The sequence below is a fragment of the Vicia villosa genome, unplaced genomic scaffold (assembly GCF_029867415.1).
Source record: "Vicia villosa cultivar HV-30 ecotype Madison, WI unplaced genomic scaffold, Vvil1.0 ctg.000010F_1_1, whole genome shotgun sequence".
NCBI lineage: Eukaryota > Viridiplantae > Streptophyta > Magnoliopsida > Fabales > Fabaceae > Vicia > Vicia villosa.
This window is the reverse complement of record NW_026704940.1, coordinates 1531205-1556594: the sequence shown is the minus strand read 5'-3', so window position 1 is coordinate 1556594 and position 25390 is coordinate 1531205. Positions and strand designations below refer to the sequence as shown.

The 25390-nt window shown below is 34.2% G+C and overlaps 3 protein-coding genes across 4 annotated transcripts; 2 read left to right on the top strand and 1 right to left on the bottom strand.

The window, feature by feature from the left end:
- The first annotated feature begins 315 nt into the window (after window positions 1-315).
- On the top strand, window positions 316-5278 carry LOC131621593 (serine/threonine-protein kinase Nek4-like). Of its 2 annotated transcripts, none has more exons than XM_058892633.1 (16): window positions 316-467; window positions 944-1106; window positions 1326-1460; window positions 1613-1679; window positions 1815-1880; window positions 1970-2016; window positions 2142-2187; window positions 2303-2383; window positions 2495-2537; window positions 2653-2702; window positions 2792-2873; window positions 2983-3032; window positions 3140-3213; window positions 3351-3402; window positions 3660-4127; window positions 4215-5278. In XM_058892633.1, exons 3-16 carry the CDS (start codon window positions 1375-1377, stop codon window positions 4800-4802), a joined length of 1800 nt encoding a protein of 599 aa, XP_058748616.1. In that variant the 5' UTR covers window positions 316-467; window positions 944-1106; window positions 1326-1374; the 3' UTR covers window positions 4803-5278. The 2 variants fall into 2 exon arrangements, with proteins under 2 accessions (XP_058748616.1, XP_058748617.1); XM_058892634.1 differs by having other exon boundaries at window positions 467-554.
- An 11182-nt stretch (window positions 5279-16460) lies between these two features.
- Window positions 16461-18575, top strand: LOC131621703 (VAN3-binding protein-like). Its single transcript, XM_058892739.1, has 6 exons — window positions 16461-16936; window positions 17042-17167; window positions 17271-17703; window positions 17816-18058; window positions 18166-18273; window positions 18361-18575. Exons 1-6 carry the CDS (start codon window positions 16610-16612, stop codon window positions 18573-18575), a joined length of 1452 nt encoding a protein of 483 aa, XP_058748722.1. The 5' UTR covers window positions 16461-16609.
- Window positions 18576-18657: 82 nt separating this feature from the next.
- LOC131621704 (protein LIFEGUARD 2-like) lies at window positions 18658-20345 on the bottom strand. The gene is made up of 4 exons (XM_058892741.1): window positions 19879-20345; window positions 19296-19409; window positions 19059-19216; window positions 18658-18954 (listed from the first exon to the last, which is right to left on the bottom strand). The coding sequence occupies exons 1-4, from the start codon at window positions 20138-20140 to the stop codon at window positions 18751-18753; spliced, it is 738 nt and encodes a 245-aa protein (XP_058748724.1). The 5' UTR covers window positions 20141-20345; the 3' UTR covers window positions 18658-18750.
- Between the last annotated feature and the right edge of the window lie 5045 nt (window positions 20346-25390).

Sequence of the window (25390 nt, the reverse complement as noted above, 5' to 3'; positions counted from 1 at the left end):
ACCACTCTTTAAATGAGAATCAATCCGACAACAATGTAGTAAGTAGGAATAACACAAAACTAAAATAAAAAAGAAGGAAAAAGATATGATATCACATATGAATATGATGTGGTGGGTGGGAGCACCTTAATTTTTTGTCTTTAATAAGTTTCAGTACAATCTCCTTTATCCTTCCCACGTACTACTAACCTTTTGCTCTTTACACCTTCTTATCTCATCATTTTTGAATTCCCATGTCGCTTTCGCTTCTACTCTAATTTTTCTTCTTTTTTGGCGCTCTCTCTTTTTCTAACATTCATCATCATTTTAAATTCTAATTATAATATAAATAAATCCAACTACTACTAGTATATTATTATATCATCATCACATGTCATATATCATACTATACATTATTATATTAATTACTGGTTCTTTTACTGCTGCTGCACTCTTCTCAAATTTCTCAGTATCTTTACCAATTTCAGGTTCTTTTCCTCTATACATCTTATGCATGATCTTGTTTTTTTTTCCTATGTGATTTTACATATTGTATATAATTGTTCATGCTACTGGTAATTCTCTTTTCATTTCAATTTTCAATTGTTTTTTTCATTTGTTTTATTTCTATATTTGGGGTTGCATGTGTGGGAAACTTAATAGTAAATTATTTATCCTTTGAACAGAAGGGATTGATGATTCAAACATCATAGATGTTTGTTGTGTAGAATTAAAGAAAATCAACAAACACCTAGCTGCAATTTGTTGTTCTTTATTGCAAATTTATAACTCTTGTATGGTTGGTGTTATTTATGCTTCTTATACAACTACTTGTTTAGTTTTTGATAATTTTGAAAACTTTGGGCTTGTTTGGAAATTATGAGTCTTGATGAGGGAGGTACATGTTTGTCAGAGAGTTTTAATTGTTTACCTGATAACAATCTTGCTCTATTTCTATGTCTAGGTATTGTTGTTTGGAAGTTGGAACTGGGTAGAGCTTTCATTTGCCAGTTTAGCATCCAAGTGTTGAATTCTATCCTCGTAAACCCGTGTTTTGTGGCCATATAAGCGTTTGCAACTGAAGCTGAGAATTGATTTTTCATTTTCTCTGTGATAGTTGTTTTCAGGTAATATTTTTATGTGGTGTTTGGTTTGTAAAGAGTGATGCTACAATATAGGTGTCTTAGGTTATCAAGAAAGTTTTGTGTATATTGTTTTTCTGGTTATTTTTAATAACTCGACATGTTTGTAGCGCTAATGAATTGTGTTATGTTGTGTGTTTGTCTGTGTGTGTATGTTGATATTGCTTTGTAATGATGAACTTTTAATGTTCCTATAATTTTCAGCAATGTTATTCTGTCAACGATAGTAGGAGGTGAAGTGGTTTAAATTCAAATGGAGCAGTATGAAGTTCTAGAACAGATCGGCAAAGGAGCATTTGGTTCTGCTCTGCTAGTGCGGCATAAACATGAAAAGAAAAAGTGAGCATAAATGTGATTTAAGATATTGTATATATCCTTCTGCACTTTGATTTTTGAAGTTTTTGAATGTCAATGTATGCATTTCACCATACACTGATTAACTGTTATATCATATGATGTTTTTTTATATGTTGATGTCATTTACATTTTAGGTATGTTCTCAAGAAGATCCGTCTTGCTCGCCAAACTGACAGAACCCGTAGATCGGCTCACCAGGAGGTAAATCCACTCCTTCTTACTTCCTATTTTGCAGTTATTTGAGGAAAATGGAATCAAGTTCTTGAGTGAAACATGATATTTGTGGTGTCTTCTATATTAGATTGTAAGATGCCATGATAGTTCCTTGTTTTGTAGATGGAGCTTATATCAAAAGTCCGCAATCCGTTTATTGTGGAGTATAAAGATTCTTGGGTAGAAAAGGTCAGCCTTGTTTGCTTTCGAAACCTTCTAATTCTGCTACAATCTTGATTGATTTATGATACTTAGCTAGTTGCAATCTTTATATACAGGGTTGTTTTGTATGTATTATCATCGGCTATTGTGAAGGAGGAGATATGTAAGTCATGTTTTACACTAAATTCGATTATTTGACAATGTCAGAGCGTTTGTGAAGACACTTTTGTCTTTTAAATTTTAATTGTCAATTATGCCGTATTTTAATAATTTGTTTATGGTCTCCAGGGCCGAAGCTATAAAAAAAGCCAACAGTGTTAACTTTTCTGAAGAGGTTGGTCACTATTGCCTCAATTTCCTTAACTTCTGAGCCCAATGTATAATTTTCATTCTTGTTTAATTGCTCTTTGAACTATATGAAATATTTGATATCCGTTAACTTCTGACAGAAACTCTGCAAGTGGCTCGTTCAGTTACTGATGGCACTAGATTACTTACATGTAAATCATATTCTTCATCGCGATGTTAAGGTAAAAGACTTCTGTAAGTTCAATAACAGTATATGTTATATAGCTACTATTGTATCGCAGAGAACTTTCAGAACCAGCTTTGTGCTGATGTTATTTCCTCATCTCTTTCAGTGTTCAAACATATTCTTAACAAAAGATCAAGATATACGCCTAGGTAAATGACTTACTCATTTTATTCTCTCACAGCTCTTAGACTTTATAAATGTTTAAGAGTTTGTTTGTCTCAATTTTGTGGTATACCATCGTTATGTTGTGCATGTTCGATGCAGGAGATTTCGGTCTCGCTAAAATGTTGACTTCTGATGATCTTGCTTCCTCAGTGAGTAATACTGTAAAAGTACCATGCTACTTATCATTTCAGTGTTTTTTTTTTGGATTAGTAACTTTTTGTTTTTGCTTTAAACTTAGATTGTTGGGACTCCAAGTTATATGTGCCCTGAGCTTCTTGCTGATATACCGTACGGCTCTAAGTCAGATATCTGGTCTTTAGGTATGATACTTCTTTTGCAATCCCTTTAGTCCCGCTTTTTATTTCGCGCATCTTACAATACGTTTTTAAATTGCATTTGTAATTTGTTATGACTTGTAATGTTGTCCAGGATGCTGTGTTTATGAAATGGCCGCTCACAGGCCAGCTTTTAAAGCTTTTGTAAGTCAATATCTTGAACTTTTTTATTCACCGTTTTAAAACAAATGAGATGTTATTTGCAAAACTTTTTAATTATTAATTTGTGTGTGTTGTCTTCGTCTGAACAGGATATAGAAGCATTGATTCACAAAATAAACAAGTCTGTAGTAGCTCCACTGCCAACTATGTACTCTAGTGCTTTGTGAGTTCTTTGTTCTATAATAATCTGAAGTTATTATCCCACTATCCTTTGTCATTTTTATTTTTTTTCCATTCAAGTTATCTACTTCAATGAGTGACATAGTCGGGTAACGTATTGTGATATATTTATTATTTCAGCCGAGGGCTTGTCAGAAGTATGCTGCGGAAAAATCCAGAGCTAAGGCCAACTGTAAGTTTTATCTTTGTGGCATCTAGTTGTATGTAAGTGATGAATATGAGCCAGATATCATCACATTCTGATTAATCTCGAATCGATGCAGATTTTGATTCTGCGCTCTAACTTTTTTCACTTTTAATTTTGAACAATAGTTCTAGCCTTTCATTTTTCACCTTATATGTTGTAAGAAAGAAATTCTACTCGATTATCTCTCTACAGATATTTTGGTGCTTTATTCAAAACAACTAAAGCGCAGTTTGTTTTAACAGGCCGGAGAGTTACTAAATCATCCACATCTTCAGCCTTATATTTTGAAAATTCACCAAAAACTAAATAACCCCAAAAGAAGTACTTTTCCATTCCAATGGTCCGAGTCAAACTATGCAAGGAGAACTCGCTTTGTGGAACCAGAATCTGTTTCTACACTCTCTGACCAAGACAGATACTTGTCCCTAAACAATCACAGGGCGTTGAATCCTAGTATTTCTGGTACCGAGCAAAGTTCTCAATATTCAACTCAAAGAGCTCAAGGATTATCCAATTGTTCAGAAGAGAAGCTCTATGACTTATCTGCTGGCGGTGTCCGTGATTACTGCAATACTAACAAATCAAAAGCTATAAAATCCTCAACTGGTGAGAGAACACCGAGAATTAGAGTAGCTAAGGATACTGCTGGTGCCAGAAGACAGACAATAGCACCGCCAAAGATATCGGTTGCCGGTTCAAAGCGTGAATCAGTAAGTTTATCCTCTGCAAGGATCAATATTTTAATGATTATACGTCAAGGCTATTTTATTGATTTCATTAATTGGTTATCGTTTCAGAATCCGGTACCTCGCGCACCATCTGGTAAATCTACTATGCCAACTCGAAGAACATCTCTTCCTCTGCCTACAAGAGGCAGGAACACAACAAACTTATACACCAATGCTAGTTATGTGAATTCTCCTGACGTTTCTGTTGATGCACCACAAATCGACAAGATCGCAGAATTCCCAATGGCTTCCTATGAGGATCCATTCTTCCATGTTATTCGCAGACCATCATCACCATCAGCCAAACGCATTTCTAGCTCAGCAGGGAGTGCTGATTGCACGATCACAAAAGACAAGTGTACAATCCTCGTGGACAAAGTTACTGTCCCCGCTAGCATCACTAATGAGTGTTCGAATAATGTTACAACTGGCGTTTCAAGCCACTCCTCATCTGAGTTGCGTGAACATCGGTTTGACACCTCGTCATACCAGCAACGCGCTGAGGCATTGGAGGGGCTACTGGAGTTCAGTGCTAGGCTGCTACAACAACATAGGTTTGATGAGCTTGGTGTATTGCTGAAGCCATTTGGGCTCGAGAAGGTTTCCCCAAGGGAAACAGCTATTTGGTTGGCCAAGAGCTTTAAACAAAACTCTTGATCTAAAGTTTTCAAATACACTTGCATGGTCATTGTCATTGGATAGTGTACATTAATATCTTTGTATATTTGTTATGAAATATGAAGAGTGTGGCTTTGATTATCTGCATTGAAATTTTGCATGAGATGTAACCATGTTCTGGTAATGACTATGCTATATATGGAATAATACTGCACATCAATTGTATGATCGATTCAAAGGAGACACCTATGGTCCAACATGATTACAACCGGTTCATCTTTTTTTTTTTTTTTGTTGCATATTTATATTTTGATTCTGTGTGGGGACTGGGTGATGCATCACAATTCCTTTCATAGTTGGGCATATTTTCATAGGGTAATAGCAAGAACACACAGAAAGGGACTGTAAGTTTTGTTCTAATTCTATCATCAATTTGCTTTTTCTATCAGATGTAGCTAATTTTAGTGAATGTTTGAGTATCATTCCAAATATTGAGGGGCACTTGTTGAATCCAACCTACACTACTCCTAATTCTAAATAGATAGATATATGTTTTAAATATTATCTTTATAGATATTTTATTTTAGGAGAGTTCTCAGTCCATCTCATGGATCCCATAAAAAATTAATTTTGTCCTATTTCATGTTCCAAGAACTCCAAGGCATCTCTAAAGTTTTAAAGATTGTAAAGACAATATGCATATTTAAAATTTCTAAAATCCAATGTATCCTTAATAAACACAAAATACAGCACATTAATAGTTAGAATAAAAAAGATCATAAATATTTATAATACTTTTTATATTAGTTTAGAGTATTTTAAAAATCTCTTTGTATTTTAGACCGTCTCTAATTATCGTAGAGTACTTTAAATTAATATAAAAGATATTTATAATATTCTAACATTAATAAATGAGTCCATGAATCAAAACGATCAAACTAAAACCTGTGCAACCTTCAAATCGGGTTCAAACTATCGTCGAACCTATACCGACTCTTGCGGACGAATAACCGTTGCCACAGGATGGTCAAACTCCATCAGACAGCCGCTCTTAGACCGCCCCAACGTCTTTTGTCGAATTTCTTGATGTTTTTCAATTTTCTAATTTCTGCAGTCTTGAAACATGTTTCATTTCCCTTCATTACTTATGATTTTAAAGCACGCTTCAAGAATCTCCACTTTGACTTATAATTTTGATGATGTAAATTTACCTATCAACCATCTAGCCACTCTCTACCATGTGGAATCACTATCAACAACCTTGATCAAATTCAAGCCACACTTAAACTTTGATCTTTCCACTTGCTTCCAATCACTTTTCCTGCTTAAGTAATCTAACAAGTCCACAAGCATATTTATTCAACCAAATTTGACACTCATTGATTTCAAATACCTCCCTGAAGGTTCTTGTTTAAGAGTTTTGCAACCTTTCAGTCACATTGAAAGCGTAACATTCAAGGCTAACATAATTATCCCTTTGAGATAGTACAATCTCCCTCCTCACCTTATCACAAGTCAATTGATAATCAGAGGCCTATGTAATTGTTATTTCACTACTAATAGTATCCATAGTAGGAAACTTTACCTCAAATTGAATCTTCTCTATCATAGTTTCTAAAAGCTTCATCTTCAAGTCTTTACTCTTCTTCCTCTGACGGGGCTCTGTGAAAGTAATACATATAAGATTAATGAACTTAGATCCTCCAGGCCCCACTCTCAACAACTCATAACCTTTCATGCCTCTTGGACAACCATTGAAGGTAGAATCTACAACTTTAATATCAAACTAGATTAGCTTGATTTGCGCAATAGGAAAATCTTTAGCAACCTTCGAGCAAGAGTAGCTTACATGTTTCCTATTACAAACTATCATATGAGTCTGGAAAGTTGTTTTAGACCCTTCGACCATAGTAGTTTTGGCAACCTTCGACCAGGTAAGTTGTTTTGGTATCAACTTTACTCTAGAAACTTGTCATACCCCAAAATTTACCCGTCATGATTCACATCTTTTAATTTATTAAGGGTGTTAAAAATTAAGAGCCGTGGGATTTAACATAGCTATTGTTAAATCTGTTCTCTTATAAAACCCTCTTTAGTAAATAGAAATATGTAATCAACAGATATTAGGGCCCAAATTGCTGGCCCAATATCTCTTTCTAAAAGGATTTCTTTTTTTTCTCCTCTTTTAATATTTTACTACAATTAAGTATTTTGTTTTATCATTTAGATTATTATTTGTAATAGTAGGTAGGTTTATTATTTTCTTTTGTAAAATTAAATGGGATTTAAATTAATTAATCATTTTTAGGTTTTTTTATGTTGATTTTAAATTAGATTTATTTTTACTATTATTAATAGGCTGATTACTAGGTTTATTTTTAACTAAGGGTTAATTCCCTATTATCAATTATTATTATTAATATCATTAGAATTTTTATTAATCTAAAGGGTATTATTATAATTATTATTCAAGATTTATTGTTTTGCTAAACTACTGATTTGTTAATATTAGATAATTAAGTTGGTTAGCTAATTAGGATTAAGAGAAACAATAACTGGGCTAGGCGTATAGGGCCAAAGGATGTCTAATAGGCCGCATGGAATGGGCTGGACCGGGTCAAACTCCAACCCGTTTCCTGTTCATTTTCGTCCTCAGCCAAGCAACCCTAGTGGCGGCCGTCGCTCCCTCTAACCACCTTCAACCGAGTCAGGCCCAGATCCAAAAAAAAAAAGAACAAATCTCATAACTAAATCAAATCTTGTGAATTAACAGAATCAGTAACAAAAACGCAAATCAAATCTAAACATAACAAAAATCAAATCTGAATCCAATTTTATTAAAATAATAAATCAATTACAATCTGAATGAATACGAATCAAACTAATTGATCTAATCTAATATTTCCTAACTTAATTAAACCCTAAGCTTATAAAAGAAAAAGAAGAAGATTGAAAGAAGGGTCGGAAAAATTTGTTGGAGAAGAACATTGAGGGCGCCGCCGCGAATACAAGCTTTCTGCATCTTCGAGACCTGCGAACAGAGAAAGAAGAAAGATTAGAGCGAGGGGGAGCTTACACGTTCCTGAAATTCAAGAACAAAAGGTAAACATCATCGAACTTAGCTTAGGCTTATTGAATCGATCGCATGCGTATTGTTGTTTGTTTGTTTTTCTGGGTAAATTAAAGGGTTAGGGTTCTTGGATTGATGAATCTAAGGTTAGGGTTCTAAGGGTTGTATGAAGAATTAGGGTAGGATTCTATAAGATAGGTTTAGGGTTCATGTTCTTGGGTTTGAATGGAATGTTTCTGGGTTTGGTTTGAAGGTTCTGGGATGGGGTTTGAACATTCCGATGAATGTTCATCAGAAACTGGGTTTGGGATGGTGGCTCAGGGCAGTCGATGAAGATTGGGGGTGGCCGGTTTTCTGGGTTGTAAGGAAGAGAGAGGTGAGAGCGAAAGGAAGGAAGGAGAGTGTAGAGAGAGAAACGAATTGGGGAAATGAGAGGAATGTTGAGTCTTCGCTGGGTTAGTCGCTTCCCCACCGTCGGATGAACGCCATGTGGCCCTCCCATGGCCACTTGGCTGCAGCATTGGACATGATCCAGTGCGCTGTCCATATTGTACATCTCTTATTGTCCATGCATATACGCCCTCGGATTTAGATCCAACGGTCTCAACTTTGAGCACACACCCCAGTTCCATGCGCTCCACCACACCTGATCCCAACGAACCTCTAGTTCTAGTGGGTCAGGCCCTTTTGTTGTTAACACACCCCAATTTACTACCCAATGACAAAATGCACCCCCTGCGCCTAAAAATTAATTAATAAATAAACTAATTAATTTTGTTTGGTAATTTTAATAATTGTTTAATTATTCTTTTCTTAGTAATTCCAACTAATTTTCTCCCCGAATCGACCATACCTATTGGTCGCATTAGGCGAGAAATAATTTGGATTAATTTAATATATTCGTTAATAATGATTTAATTAAATTGTTTATTGATAATCCAAAAAAATTCTAAATTAATTCTCTCCTTGACCCAACTAAAGCTATTAGTCGCATTAGACGAGAGATAAAAAACACTTAAAATTTAAAACACATTTAACTTGCTGCCCGCGACGATCAATCTATCGATCTGAGTAACCGGCAATGCCCATTAATCTGTTAGCTATACTGATAAAACCTATTGATCACCGCATCTAACAGTAACAAATTAAATCAGGGTTGTATGCCAAACCTCAAAACTTTTCCACATTCAAATCAATTTCAAAACTACGACAGGCCACTCAAAAAGCCTTTAAACAATTTCAAACCACAAAAAATTCTAATTCTAAGGCGTACAACCCGGTGCCCGAACTACGTTGACTCTGATCCTCCATAAGGAGGTAAGTAGGCACTTGGTAACAAGCCGAGTCTCCCCCCTATAATTTCAATTCATCTCTAAATTTCAATCTATGCCCTTTTCACCTCCTTAGCTATAAACCTCAATAATTGTGCCATAAACTTTTATTCTATAATGCAACCTTAGGAAAGGGTTGATGGTGCCTAATACCTTTCCTCAACCTGATTATAATAACTTACCCCGAATCTCGTATCTACGTAGGGTTTCCTGTTCGCCCTTCAAAATAGGTGGCGACTCTAAAAGCTTTATTTTTAGGGCAGGTTGCTACAAAACTCAATGAAAACACAACAATAGCATGCATTTTTATCCATTGTCATTTACAAAATTCATTAAAATTCTTTGAAAGAACATCTAGGAATCCACCATGCCTTGACCTCAAATCTCATAACTTGTTCTTTTAATAAGATTCTTCACTAGCTGATGATGAATGAACAACAACATTAAAACCTTAACAAATATAAGCCACCTATTTTAGACCCTTTTAGCTATGCTCACTTCACTATGTGAAATATTCAAAACCCCATATTAATATTTATTGTAATAACATATATCAAAATATATTATTGGATAACAAGTTTGGTTTGAGCTCTAGAACATACTCCCGTTATGAAGACGAAAATCACAATTATCAAACATTTTAAGTCTGACCATCCTAATATCGTAAACCTTACAAGTATTATTGTCACCAAAGAGAACTACACCATATTGCTCCAACTTAAAAGACTTAAAGTATTTTTACTTGGACACATGTGATAAAAGCAACTTGAGTCCATGAACCAAATATCTTCTGTATTTATAGTGATATATATATATATATATAAAGATCCACGGTAAGGTTGTATTGGGCCAAGCCTCATAAGGCAGTCACCTTGAGTACGACGCCAGATAACATCCACTATGTTGAACTTTGGGGGAGGGGGTACGTGCGAATAACCTATAACCACACATGTAAGAAGTCTTGGCCATGACTCCTTAAGAAATAGGTATTCAATAACTTCTTCAGTCAAAATGGAGTGGTTACTATGTCTAATGGGTCCCCTAAGTCCAAACCTAAGAGCCTCTATAAATATCTCAACTCTTGGGTTGAGGAAGAACAACTCAAAACATTTACAAAATACCCCAAATATATAGAGTTTTTCACCTCACATGAGTTCACTCTCTCTTTATCACAATCATCTCAAAATAGGGTTCCTGACCATCGTGAGCAAGCCCTAAACCACATAAAATCTCTAAGGATTCTGGTCACTCCTACTAGCATAAGGTTGCCACGCATCCTGTGCTTTTTGAACAATATCTTGGTGCCCATCGTGGGGTCTTGGTAAAACTAACTTGGGCCACATCTTCACTTATTACCTCCATTGTAAAACTTGCCAACACCTCAGTTCGTAAACCTATCGTCCTCACTCATGATGGCTTGGAGAGCACAATCCCCCACCATGAGGATACTGGAGGTAGAAGTGACCCCAATGCCATATTTGAGATGCACACCGCTTTGGTCGAAATGCAGCATCAGAATCAAAATCTGGAGGACAATGTCCTAAACATCCAGAAACACCGGTAAGGAACTATCCTATAAAAAAATGGAAGTGCTGGACCCCCAACCACTTTTAGACAAGATACAGGAAACACATGTCCTCAAAGGTTTCAAGCCCCCTCCTTAGCGAAGTTTGATTGGCGTAGTGTCCCTTACAACCATGGTACATAGAGTCAAGCCTCTGAAGTACTCACAAATCTTACCATCAAATGTATCAAGATTATCTAAAAGATTTCTTCACTCATGTATCCAATAGAATCTTCCCAAATCTAGTAAGAGAATTATTCTTAAACTTAAGAATTGTGGGAACCTCACTAAGATCTTTGGTAAGGGGAGTGGAAATAGATATCCACAAGGATCATTTTGGAAGAATATTCGAGTTAATTTTTTAGAGAAAAATCTACATCCATTAGACACCCGTAGGATTTAGGAACTTCAAACACTTAACATCCCTAAACTACCCTTTTATCAATACCAAGGAGAAAAGAAAAGTCCATTTCAAATCAACCCATTTGAAACCAAAGATTCACATCCTCCACTACCTTCAAATTATAATTCTCTTTCCAAGAAATGTGCACCATAACTATGTAATTATAGAATATGGTGCATTCACCTGGCTTTTAACTTAAGTAATTCCAACAAATTGGGTAGAAGGAATCTTTCATCACATGATTCGTTCAAAAGAGAACCAGTCAACAAGACTCCCTTATGGAGCAATGATCACCAAGCTCTTAGCAACCTTCAACGTTGATACCATGGTTGAAGCCGTAGATTCAACCAACCATAGGATCAACTATACTGCTCTCAGGGAAATACAAAATCTTTTCAAACATTGAAAAATACGGGATGACCCAATAATCAAGGAAGAAGAAGAAGAACCACAAGAAGTAGAAGAAATAAAGATCAACAAAGTGTTACAAATTTGTCAGAATTTAGCCAAGGATATGTAGAAGATCAAGAAAATCGTCACAAGGGATGATGATGCTTATGTAAATGAATTGACTCATTTATGTCTCTTAGAATGTTTTCCTTCTTTTCTATTTTTCGTTATGCAATTTTATACTTTCCATACTATTTCAATTTTGAATTTTTCCTTTTATACTTTGAATTCTTATAAATTTCTCAATTAATATAGAGTATTATTTTTTCCTTCCTAAATGATTATTTGTCAATATGTTTGCATATTAAATTATCGTAATACATCTTTACTCGCCTTTTTAATTTTGACAAAGGAGAAGTATAATCTCAAAGGGAGTAAAATATACTCTGTGATGTGATGTCATCATAAAAAATGAGAAGATTATGGAATCATGTTTTGTAGGTCAGTATTATGTGAACACACATTAGTTTTGCATGTATGAGAAATATTTATCATTGATGGGTTAATTTGCACTTCAAAGTTTAATCTTTTTACAGAGTTTTTAACTTTCTTATACTATTTTGTACCCATCATCTTTATGATTAGCATATCCTTAATGCATCTTTTTGTATACATTTGAGTTGTAGTGTGCTAAAGGAGATTGGGATTGGAGTGGTGAAGAGTAATAAAAATAAATTTATGACTACTACCAACTTTTAAGTTTTAAGAAATTTAAAAATCAATAGATTATATTTTTCAACTACTAGCAATATGCAAGTAGGAAATTGGTAATGATTTTTCTTTCCTGTGGATAACAAATAAAGAATGATGTACACTTATTGAAATTCTATTTTAGCATCACTGTACTTGTTTATTCGATCACGTTCTCTGCTCATATTTTCTTTTGTGTCAGAAGATGTTTGCCGAGGAAAGTTAACTTCTTTCTCATCTAAATTCAAACCTTTGGCTGCTTAAACTTTAAAGCCTTAAACCATCAAACCGTACACATCAATTATAGCAACATTTCATTACAATTACGAATATACATATATGTTACCTATTATCATATTTAGGTGTCCTTTTCCTTTTTGATGATGTATTAATTCTTACTATGTTTTGGATGATTTGGTAACTTTTGGTTATACGTAGCACATTGAAAGAGGAAATGAGGGGATTTGTAAATTTGCATAGAGAAGTCTTCTTTCTTTAGTAAATAGAAAAAACTAAAAGTAAGAAAGGGTAACCAAAAAAGTGTGGTTGAGTAGAATAAATAAAAGTGCTTATGTATACTTTTTTGTGCAAAGAGTTAGCCATTATACCCATAGGTGGTACTAGTTCTCTATTTGATTCTTTTTCATGGTCCAAAAGGGTAGCCAAATTTGACTTTGAAAAGTTATCCGTTTTATATAAAAATAAAATGACCTCTTTTCTTTTAATATAAACTAAATTTGGTGAGTAGATGATGTTGTTAGAAATTGGTATGATAATCCTGGATATCTTTAAGAATCATGTTCGTTCATTTTCCGAATAAAGTATTTCGACTTATTTTAGTCTGGGTTCACGAAATCTTTGCGGGGATAATTCTCGAAGAACAATCTGTTTATGACAATAGAGAACAGATCAGAATGTAGAGGAAGTATATTTTTTTCGTTTTCGAAACCGAGGCCAAATGACTCCTTATATAGGAGATCAACAATAGAAACCGAAATGACACACCTGTTCGGTAAAAACAGTTATGTCTGTTGGGAAACGACACACCTGTTCGGTAAAACGGTTATGTCGGTTGGGAAAGGGTGCAACTATTCAAACGAATTTTTCGAACGGGACGCTGCCCCGCACCCCGCCCGCTGACCTGGGGCGCTGCCCCACACCCCGCTAGGGGCTCCGCCCCTTGGAACCCCGTTTCTATTATTCGTATTCAATTGCACGTTTGGCTCTACGAGCGTGCACTCCGTACTACCCTAACTCGTTTCAAGCTTAACGCATAATTGCATCGGCCTACAGTAAATCACATTACTACCAAAATACATTGATGATACTAAAATCATCAACAGATGTTCGGTTTAATGTGAGAAAACATAACAGCTTAATACAAATGAATTATATTTTATCTCACTCTAAAGAGACAAGTGGGAGCTTCAATCCACAATATGTGTTAAACAAATGTTGGTGAATTTTAGGTGAATTTGAGCTCTATTATAATATGTAATATATTTAAATTTTATGATGGGAATTTTCTAATGAGGTCTTAAGGATTATTAGAACACATCGTGAAAAATATAATAATACACCTAGATTTTAAAAATATATTATGAGACGCACTTTAAATATACACAATTCATTTATTTTTTAATAACGCTTCTATTTTATGACTAAATTTATTTTAGAAATTCATTTTTGAAGTGTCTTAAAATGACTAATGGTACGTTCGAAGATGCATTTTCGGTATCTGAAGAGTATTTTAAAATTTTTATATGGTATTTTTCTATTTTATAGGGTTAATTAAGAAATTCTCTTTTATGATTCAGACAAGACTATTTGTGCATTTGTTGTGTTTCGTGTGAACTCTCTTTTAATATGTAGGACATCCGAATTTCAAAATTTGAATGCATTTAAATTTAAAATTCCGGATAGAACACGTGAATTTGAACTCTCTTATGTATAATATGCGGTGTAGTTAGAGTTCAAAATCCAAATGCTATGAGAGATACATTTCCAAAAATTTCATAAGATTTGAGAGAAATATTAAAAGTAGGAAGAATTTTGCGTCCAATATAAAATAAAACTAAATGATTTTTTTTTTAAGGGTTAATGAACTTTTTCGTCCCTTTAAATATTTCAAATTTCGTTTTTAGTCCCTCCAAAATTTTCCTTCAAGAAATCGTCCCTTCAAAATTTTTCTTTTGAACTATTGGTCCCTAACGTCAAATTTCGTAGCTAATCGATGGCTAAAGTCGTAGCTAATCTCTAGAAAATTTGACGTTAGGGACCAATAGTTTAGACGAAAAATTTTAAAGGGACGATTTCTTAAAGGAAAATTTTGGAGGGACTAAAAACGAAATCTCCAATATTTAGAGGGACCAAAAAGTTCATAAACCCTTTTTTTAAAAGTCACAAAACTTGTTTTTTAACACATTAAACATTTTTAATGTAAATTTTTTGTATTAAAGAAAATTCACAAAATTTGTGTTTTAAAAACACATTAAATATTAGTTCAAGTAAATTTAAAAATATTGTTTAAGTCTTATATAATATTTTTAAATTTACTTGAACTAATTGAGTGTATGAAAGTAAGTGTTTATAGATTGTTCTTACTCAAGATTCCCATGTAACATGAGACATTTTAGTGTAAGATACTAACAGATAAAAAGACACCTCTCTCTCTCTCTCTCTCTCTTTCACTAAAACATCACAAAGACATTAAAAAATCGCAATTATCATTAATAAAATGAATGAGGCAAGCAAAAGGAATAAAGCTCAAGCTTTTTGTCAGTAGAGTTATCAAGATTCAAGAACAGAACAAGATAAGTATACAAGTACTTCTAACTCCAAAAGCAAAAGCTGTGGTTTCTCATCTACTTTTACTTCTTTTTTCAGTGAATTATTAAGAGGGCATTGATCAGCTTATGTTAAAAGTTGAAAAAAGTGGTAGCTGATGACGTCTGTAGGCACGCCAAAGCCCCATTCTGTGAACTCTGCTTTTTGTATCCAACAATAACACTGTTGTGTAGAAAAGGATTCTGCTGAAAGTTTTGTTTGCATTCTTAACATGTCGGGCTTGGACATAGCCAACACCTATAACAAGAAGGAACATCATCACTTTGCTCATAAGTTCTCTGACAATTTTCTTTGATGTTTTTGTCAGAGACATTGCAGTGTCTATTATGGATTCAAATGGTCCTGGAATAGGATAATTTCAAACAGCATTGTTTTTCGTCAAGGAATGAATGAATGAACCATAGTATCATACAATCAAACCCTAACCACCTATATATATATAGTACAAATGGTTGACGCTCAGACCTTAAGAGCAGTACACTCTCAGCACTCAAGCCTGCCTTCACCACTAGGCCAACCTCCGGGGTTGCAACTTAACCTATAATTCATAAAAATGTCATTGTTTTCATGCATGTAGTTCCTTTGGGTTACTTCAAACTTCACATCACTTTTCCTTTGAAAATTTCAGTTAGTACTACGAGTTAAGATAGACATTAGCCTTTGTAATCTTTTCAAAAGTGAAATCAAACACATTGACAACTGGGTTATCATGATTCATGACTTTCTAGTCAGTTACTTATTCTTACTGATTCATTAGTACTTTTAGATGACAACATAACTCCTTGAACTCAACAAATAATTTACTATGAGATTGAATCTTAAAAAAACAAAGCTAGTTGTTAAGCTAATGAATTTTAAACTAACTTTGACTATATTTAACTGTAGCACTAGTACTGTACTACTCACATGAAAGCTTATCAAGGTGACATATTCCACCAGACATAGTACTGCTACTACAATAGTTATGACATTCTCTAATCCTGCCAAAAGTCATTTGTCTGTCCCACAATTCATTATCTTTTTGTCTTGTTCATAATTATGTCTTGTCTGTGTGTACATGGTTTGGGATGCGGGTTATTGCAGAATTCCATTAGATTCTTTTCTTCATGCATACATCATGTGAATCACTCATAACAATACATATAACAAAAATTAAATCTGTGTTTAAGAATATTACAGTGAATTTGTAAAAGGCACGGTAAAAACTACACTATCTATGTTTTTTATTCCTTTTGTTACAGTCACGTGTAAATGTGAAGTAGGAAAAACAAGTGTGAATATAGATTTTAAAGTGATCTTTTGACAAAATATTAACATCTTTAGCACATGGTTAATTTTGATTGACCATTCCTAAGCTCTTTTAGTTAGCTTTTACTTCAACATCATCTCATTCCTCCTGCCAAAACCAGTACTATATATTTACACATCCATCATCTCAACTAACATTCAAAACTACCATACACAAAGAGCTAGTACCTCACACTAACTGACATGGAACCAATCAATTGTATGCAGCCTGAGTTTGTTCCAAGCGGTGGCCACCGCACTCCTTTGCCGGAGAGTCCTCGAGTTCCTATGGAGTTTCTGTCAAGGTCGTGGAGTGCTTCAGCTCTTGAAGTCACAAAGGCTATTGCACCAGCTCATTCTCAACCACCTCTTTCATCATGCATACCATCAAATGGTTCTATTCCTGAAGAAAACAGTATCTACTCCATCTCTGAGGAACTCTCGAACGTGTCTAAGAATCAGTTTTCTTTTGCTTCCTCTGCTACTTCGCAGCTTGTCCTTGAACGCATTATGTCACACTCTGCTAGAGAGGTGTTTACTTGTTTACTATTTACTAATACTATCAACAAAAACTCGCATATCTCAACTATGGACACTATCTTGATTAATGTTGTTTGTTTGTCATGTATGTAACAGGAAGTGTCACCATTAACATCAGGTCGATTATCTCACAGCAGTGAGCCTTTGAATGGTAATGGTTCATTAACAGGAACAGACAGTCCACCAGTTTCTCATTCAGATGAATTCGACGACGTTGTTAAGGTATAAATATTAAAACACATTATTGCTAAACTATGAGAAAGTTAGTTAGTACTATATTATTAACATACTGTTTGCACTTATTCCTGTTAATGTTTGTGTGCAGTTTTTTCGGGCAAACAATTCCATTCATCCATTGTTTAATGGTGGAAGAGCGAATGGGGCCATAGGCAACGGCACAGCCACTTCAGGACCTAAAACTGTAGGAAGATGGTTGAAGGAGAGAAGAGAAAAGAAGAAAGAGGAAAGCAGAACACATAATGCTCAGATGCATGCTACTATTACTGTGGCTGCTGTTGCTGCTGCTATAGCAGCCATTGCAGCTGCAACAGCTGCCTCATCGACATCCAACAAGGACGAAAAGATGGCTAAGACTGACGTGGCTGTTGCTTCGGCTGCCACATTAGTTGCTGCACAATGTGTGGAGGCTGCTGAAGCAATGGGAGCCGAGCGCGACCACCTAGCTTCAGTGGTCAGCTCAGCTGTGAATGTCCGATCTCATGATGATATATCTACTCTTACTGCTGCAGCTGCTACAGGTAACACTTTTAACACTTATTCTTGAGAATCCATTCTATAATACAATGTAATCATTATTTTTGATATTAAAATATGCCTAATATGTATGTGTTTATGGTCCTTGATATGTAGCTCTCCGAGGAGCGGCAACGTTAAAAGCTAGAGCTCTGAAGGATGTATGGAACATTGCTGCAGTAACACCGCTGGAGAAAGGAATAGGGGGCATGACAGTAAGTGGAAAAGGGAATAACATAAACAACAGCAACAGCAGCACCAGTGACAGTGGAGAAATTATAAATGCTGATAATTATACAGGTTCCAGTATACAAGAGCTACTTGCTAAGGGCAGTGAATTACTCAAACGAACCCGTAACGGTATTATTATCATCAATTACAAAGATGCTATTAAAACTTACTCAATATCTGGTTTGAACAATTAATTAAATTCTATTAATTAAATTCTATTTTGGTTGTAACCACAGGTGATCTGCATTGGAAAATAGTTTCTGTTTACATACATCGATCAGGACAAGTAAAGCTAAAAATGAAGAGCAAACTTGTTGCAGGAAAAATTACAAAAAAGAACAAGAGTAAGTTTCAATAGCTTCACAACTTAATTTGTCTTCACAAACATTAAGGTACAAAAGCCAAATAACTTTGTACTCTTAAATATGCAGATATTGTGCTAGACGTGTGCACGGATTTACCAGCATGGCCAGGAAGAGATATTTTAGAAGATGGAGAAAAACGACACTACTTCGGATTGAAAACAGACACGAGGGGAATCGTCGAGTTCGAGTGTAGAACTCAAAAAGAATATGATATCTGGACACAAGGAGTTTCTAAGCTTCTGTCAATCGTCAGACAAAGACAAAACAAATACAACAATTGAACTTCTCATCTAGTTATTGCTATTGTTGATTGCAAAATTTAATTCAATGTACTAAACGCATGTGTTTATCAATTTCATCATCTTAATTTCTCAAATGAACATTCATTAACTTGCTTAGCTGTCAATACATATGAGTTATATATTGCCTACAATATGACATTGTATTAAATTATTTTCAATTAGTAGCTCTAAAAATAGTAAGTAAAGAGAGGAAGAGGTTGATAATGTCAAGATACAACGAAACCGAAGCCCAAATGTAGTCATCATAGGAGAACCTCTTGATAAGGTTGTCTGTGTCATATACTATGTAGCCACAAAATATGATAGATGCAAGACATCCATAGACCATATGTGAAACCTTTCCCAATGGAAACAGAATCTGCAAGAAAAGCATCACAATGTTAAACATTAACAAAAATCAGATATCAAAATCAATATTATTTGTTAATTAATTAAGCACTAAACAGAGAGAAGAAAAAAAACCTGAATGAAAGCAAAGATAATAAGAACCAACAAAGCACCAAACAAGAATGGACCCAAAAAACTGAAATCATGGCCTCTTCTTGCAGCCCAAAATGTGTAGAGAGTTAAACTGAACACAACCGCAGTGGTCATTATCACAGATTCTAGAATTACTTTCCCTGCATCCAATGAACAACTTATATTATTATTCATTATCAAATAAAAACATGAAAATTATGAATAATTTAGAACAGTTACCGCTAACAAAGGCACATGTTAATCCAATGGGAATAGCTAAAGTGACATTGAAAATTAGGAGGAGGAAGTAATTGAGAGGATGCTTCTGTCGATAATAGTAAAGCGGACATAATGCTGCAAAAATGAAACAAAAATTAACAAGTGTTATGTTACCAAATACAACAATAACATAAAAATAGTACTAAGTTCAAGGTTGTCAAAATCTCCATCTAGATTTTAAAATTTTACTATTTTGCAATCCCACTCACCCCAAACAATCTTAATCTTAAGTAGAATTGTGCGATGTCGCCAAATTGTAAAGAAAATAAAATAATTGATTATGTGCGATCTTGGCCAGTTCCGCTCATGATTGGTCTTTTTTGGCCACCATCATTACAAGCCCGGAAGAATGACAAGATGTTGTCATGCAACAATTATGGTTCCGCAGAAGCCATTTTCCAAATATATAGTATTATTTTTTGTTTTAACAGTATCTTATAATTTTTGTTACGATCTTATACTTTTAAAATGTTAGACAAGATCCCGATCTTGACAACTTTAATTATTAATATGAATATATAAAAGAAGAGGACATGAGACGTACTTATGAAGGGAACAAAGATAAGGACGATGTAAATAATCAGGCCGTGTGTGGAGCTGACGAAGAAATGCGCAACACCAGGAACGAAAACAACGACGGATGCTGCAGCAACGGTGAGAAGCAACTGAAATGTAATGATGGAATACACCTTACGTATGAAGGACCATCTTAATTGAGGATTCTCAATCATAGAAGGGTAAAGCGTTCTTTCTCCACTCTCCACGTCTCTCTTTCGAGACATTTTTGATACGCAATTTTTCCACATCGCATAACCGATTCAACTCAGATCAATTTCAATGCTTTGTTTCTCGAAATTGTTTCTTTTATCCTTTTCTTGGTATTTCTCAACGAGTCACGAACTCTCTTGCGGTTTCTATTGTGGAATATGTTCTCTCGTTTGATCTCAAAGCTTCCTTGAAAGAGTAGATTCTTGTACGTGTCATGAGGCAAAGTGAAGTGCAATTACGCATTTATAATTGTTTTGCCTTTTCCCATTATCCACTCCTTCTCACTCTTTTTCTACATATATCTATACTCATCCTTTTAACTAATTTTAACTTTTTTTCTTTCTCGAATGGCCATTTTGATTTAGAAAAATGGTAATATAAACAGAGAAATTAACCACATTATTTTTATAAGGTGCAATACTTTTATTAAAATTTGTTTTTACTTGCTTTCAATTTTTCGGTACAATAAAAATGGCTTTTGAAATGTTTTTTTAAATAAGAACAATGAGATTAAATAGAAAGCAAAAGGGTGCCCAACTTATTCAAGTCAGGCACAAATAAATAAGATAAGGAAAAAAAAATTAACAAATGTAAATTGCATAAATACAAGAAATACTACAATAATTTTTTTTTTTACTTCGATTAGAAATGGGTTTAACTTTAATTTTATATGCAAACAAACGAAGGTCGACATAAAATGTGTGTCATTTTTTATCTTGGTTGATCCATCGAAGAAAAATACTTAATGGTCATGAGCTCGATTTCAACAAATACATTTTTATTATTTTTAAAATTGAATGTTGTGCTCCACGTTCTCAATTAAAAGAAAAATTGACATAATAAAGCAGTGTTTTTACCTCTATTATTAATAATAATCCGAGTTAATAGAACAATATTAATTTTTTTTTCTAAAATTTTGTTTTAACCTGTACTACATAACTTTTTTTTGCCCATTTTTAAAATAGAAATATTGTACCTTTTGTTCACTTCACAAACAGAAATATTATACCAAAAAATATTCATTGTTTAGACCAATTACAAAGCATAAATGACACGCATCTTAAAATTTTACAAACACAAATGATTAAATAACAAAAGCAATAACCAAAATGCAAATTCTTGAAGGACATTCAAAAGTTCTCTTCTTGATTTGTAACGGGTCGTTGAGGACTTATAATTTAAATAATTTTTGAAACCAATTAGGATAATCAACAATTACAACATTAAATCTTTCAACCATTGATCTCAACAACAACAACAACAACCTTCAAAATTTAATCTTGAACAACAACTTCAAACTTCAATATCAACAACATGCATCATATAACACTTACTTTAAGGGTTTTTAATTTTTCTACTTTTACTTCTAAGACCATGTAGCATAGGGTATCCTTCGACATCTCTATATATTGGAAAAATGAATATTAGTAGAATGAATATATATATATATATATTACTAAGTGATATAAAACATTTTTTTAATAGTTTTCTCATATTTTCTCTTGATGATTAAGACGAGTAGCATGCACATCGTCTGAATCATTTTTTTTCAGAAGCGAGACGTACATGTGTTCCGAAAGAAGAGGTCTTAAAATTTAAATCTTGATTGTCATCATGTAATACGGTGAACTGACTTTTTATCAATCGAAAATGTCGCGGTAAGCAAGAGTCGCCACCGACTTTTATTTTATCCAAAAAAATTCGGAAAGGAAAAAAGAAACAGAAAAAAACCTTTTTAAAGAAATCTAAGTTCGGGGGGTAATTTATGCAAAGGGAAGGTGTAAGGCACCCTTTGCATCCATGGTTTTCCATGGGCTCTTAATTGCTTTGCTTGCTCGTTTGTCTTTAGAAAAAGTAGATGAAAGAAAAAAAAAGTGGACTTTAGCTCGTAAATGAGCGTAGCCAGTTTTTGAAGAATTGTGAGAAAGAATATGAAAATTGAGCATTGCAAGGCAATTAGGGGCAATTACCTTAAACTCAGATGATAGGTCTCTTTTTAGCCTTTCAGAATGAAAGGGTCTATCCTTGCCATAAGTGGGCAGGAAGCATTTCGTTTGGAGGTAGAAGGGTCGTCGAGATATCATTCGCCCAAAGACTGACCCATGCCATAGAGAGGCAGGTAGTCTAAAGGGAATGATCAGAATAGCCTTTTTCGTAGGCAACCAGAAAATACCTCAGCCTTATTCGTGGGCAACTTCCGAGGGTCGAGGTCATGTTAGTGTATCAAAGGCAGCATCATTCTAGGGTCTCATGACCTTTTATCGAGGCAACATGGCTGAGGTATCCTCGTATTCGAGGGACTGGCTATTCTGCAAAAAATACACAAGGCAGCAGGCAACAGGCAACAGGCAACAGGCAACAAAGAGGGTTACCCAAAAGTGTGCGTGTGTGCACCAATCATGTGATTCAATTCGAAATATATTATCTTGTAATTAAATGACTCTAATTCAGTTCAAGATTGCACTCCCTAAATTACTAACCACGCAATTTAAACAATATAATCAACAAATACGGGGGAGGGAAATTGTAACCAGCGGATCCCTTAATAGGGTTTGACATAAGTAATAATAAAGCATAAAATATTGAGGTTAAGGTTTAGGGTTACCAACACTCGTAGCCTTGGCGGTCAACAAACCCTGAAAACTGAAAAGGAAAGAATAAACAGAAGAGAGTGAGTGTATTATTTGTTCAGAGGCAACTAGGGTTAACCCTAAAAATAAACATAACAATACAGAAAAAGGGTAAAAGAAACTTAGCTTCGATTGATGAAGGTTGAGAATTGGAGGTAACTTGAAGCATTGACTCTGACCATCTGATAATTGAATAGAGAAATAAGAAGAAGTGAGTGTAGAGGGATTTCATTGACGAGAAAATTAAACCCTAATCACATAAAAAACTAATAACAATAATAATAAAGGAAGGGTTTAGAACTTAGCTTCGTTCTTTTGATGTGGCGCGTAGTCGAAAAGCGTCTGAAAATAAACCCTGAAAAGAAAATACATAAGATGTTTTTTTTTAGTGTATGACAGATTCTCGTAAATATTAAATCGAGTGCAAATTGGCTAAAAATCGGATGTAATTAGTTATTGATTTCTTACCTAGTTAATTAAATCGATGGAAAACAAATTTTGATTAAATATAAATTACTTATGATTTTATGAAATTATATGAATTTAAGAAACCAATTAAATAAATGAAAAAACATAATTAAATACACAAAATAAAAGTCATATTAAAAATAAAAGTTTTATTATATAAAAATAATTTATTACATATATATTAAAACAAATTTTATTAAAAGGAAATTATGGAAAAAAAGGAAAAAAAAACAATACATGTAAAAAACGGATGATATAATTTTAAAAAAAAAATAATAATAAAAAACTTAACTTGGGATCTGGTGTGGTTCGCTTGTGGTCCATACAATAGGCCTTCACCCAGGTGCGTTGGATTTGGAGAGGCTGAGGATCTGATGGTCACGCTTGGAGGAACACAGTAAATCTGCGTGGAGGTGTGCATGCTTGATCCAAGCGTGAATGCTGTTACAGAAAAAAAGAGAAAAATATTTGCCAGAGGTGTGGATCGATCCCACTCCCCCAAGCATCAAGGCTCTATAGCGTCTCCCCTTGCCATCAAGCTAGGCTCTATTCGCTGAAACTAAAACAATTTAACAACAAAATATATAAAACAATTGTTTTTCCAGAAATTCAAAAGGACCATGCGCGCGGGCCTGGTCTTCTTCTTCGATGGCTTCTGAAATTTTGCCTGCGTTTTACCTGCCATTTTGCTACGGAAACACACATAGCTAAATCCTGTAACTATCAAGATCGCTATATAAACCAAATTAATCAAAGATAAATATCCAGATCAACTAAAATATGCATCCTGAACATAAAGAAGTCATTAATTTAGGCTGATTTTATCTCTAACTATGAATCCCTAATTTGAAGCTTACAAACCCTATCAATGGAGAATCCTTATATACGAATCCAAACTTCAATTAAACTATATCAACAGCTTGCAAACATCATGATGAGATATATTATGCAATCGAATGTCGTTTATGGTGCATAAATACTCACGATCGAAATTGAAAAAAAAACAACAAACCGTGAATGATATGGACGTGATTCTTGAGGCTGCGCGTTTTGTTAATGGTTGGAGTCGCTTCAGGATGCTACCACGAACGTTATAAGACCTTCAAAACTCCTTGAACCACCCTCAAACTCCAAGAATGATTTTGACCTTTTTTGGATTTTTGAAGAATTCGGTTGAGGTTTTTTGGCTGCAGTTCTTAATGAAAATTCGTCCCCTAATACCCTGCTATTCTTCTGTTTATATAGAGGAACACATTAGGGTAACAAAACTAGCTTGAATCTTTGTGAATCAATCTTTGGAGATTTGATTTGAAGCTTGAATGGAATATTTCTAAATATGGCCAATTTCAATTTTTTTTCAACCATTTAGCCTATGCACGAATTTGGAATGAATATTGGAATATTTTGATGATTAATGATGATTGAAATTGAAGGAAAATCAAATCTTTCATTATTTTCATATTTTATATAATTAAATCATGATTTAAATGAATTAAAATCATAAATAATTAATAAAAATTATGAAAAATAAAAAGTCTTTGTTTTTATCACGTGGATGGGCCTATAATGAGGGTAGAACAAAAAGAATGCAAGCCCATTTAGAAATATTTTGAGTTTTAGGTTTTTTTCCTCTTGTACACCCTTAAAAATAGGTGAACTTGTACACCATGCCATTTCTTCATATCTCAATATTTTTTCAAACTTGTAGACTTTTTTGGAAACCTTAGAGAGTCCTCTAACCAGTGTCTTTGGTCTCATATCAAAATCATTTTCCATGATCCTTGTGTGTCCTCTTGAAAAAAATGACTTTTTGTTGACTTTTGAAAAGGACCTATAATATTTTGGTCCATATCTCTTAAATGAAGCATTTTTGGACTTGTCATGTGAGAGACAATTTTGTAGAGAATCAAATTTCCTTCAAAATGAGCTTTGGATGGAAAATTTCTGATGTTCCATTTAGGAGTTATGGCTGGTCAAAGTTCAGTTGACTTTCCCTATGCAAAACCCTAATTTAGAAACTTTTTGATTTGTTGATTTTTGATCTTTCCTTGATGAACCATGATCAATTCTTGATCAAATGGTGAATTATACTTCAATAAGAGGATCTTGACAAAAAATCAGAAGTTTTGACTTTACTTTGACTACAGTTGACTTTTTGGGTCAACCAGTCGACTGTTGACTTTCTGAACA

Excerpts from the sequence above, each read along its gene's own strand:
- LOC131621703 (XM_058892739.1), top strand. The coding sequence starts at position 16,610 with ATGGAACCAATCAATTGTATGCAGCCTGAGTTTGTTCCAAGCGGTGGC. Across the intron at positions 16,937-17,041 it reads TGTCACACTCTGCTAGAGAG|GAAGTGTCACCATTAACATC; the intron begins GTGTTTACTTGT and ends TGTATGTAACAG. Across the intron at positions 17,704-17,815 it reads TACTGCTGCAGCTGCTACAG|CTCTCCGAGGAGCGGCAACG; the intron begins GTAACACTTTTA and ends CTTGATATGTAG.
- LOC131621593 (XM_058892633.1), top strand. The coding sequence starts at position 1,375 with ATGGAGCAGTATGAAGTTCTAGAACAGATCGGCAAAGGAGCATTTGGT. Across the intron at positions 2,538-2,652 it reads AGATCAAGATATACGCCTAG|GAGATTTCGGTCTCGCTAAA; the intron begins GTAAATGACTTA and ends TGTTCGATGCAG. Across the intron at positions 3,033-3,139 it reads GGCCAGCTTTTAAAGCTTTT|GATATAGAAGCATTGATTCA; the intron begins GTAAGTCAATAT and ends TCGTCTGAACAG.
- LOC131621704 (XM_058892741.1), bottom strand. The coding sequence starts at position 20,140 with ATGTGGAAAAATTGCGTATCAAAAATGTCTCGAAAGAGAGACGTGGAG. Across the intron at positions 19,217-19,295 it reads AACATGTGCCTTTGTTAGCG|GGAAAGTAATTCTAGAATCT; the intron begins GTAACTGTTCTA and ends CATTGGATGCAG. Across the intron at positions 18,955-19,058 it reads TTATCTTTGCTTTCATTCAG|ATTCTGTTTCCATTGGGAAA; the intron begins GTTTTTTTTCTT and ends CTTTTCTTGCAG.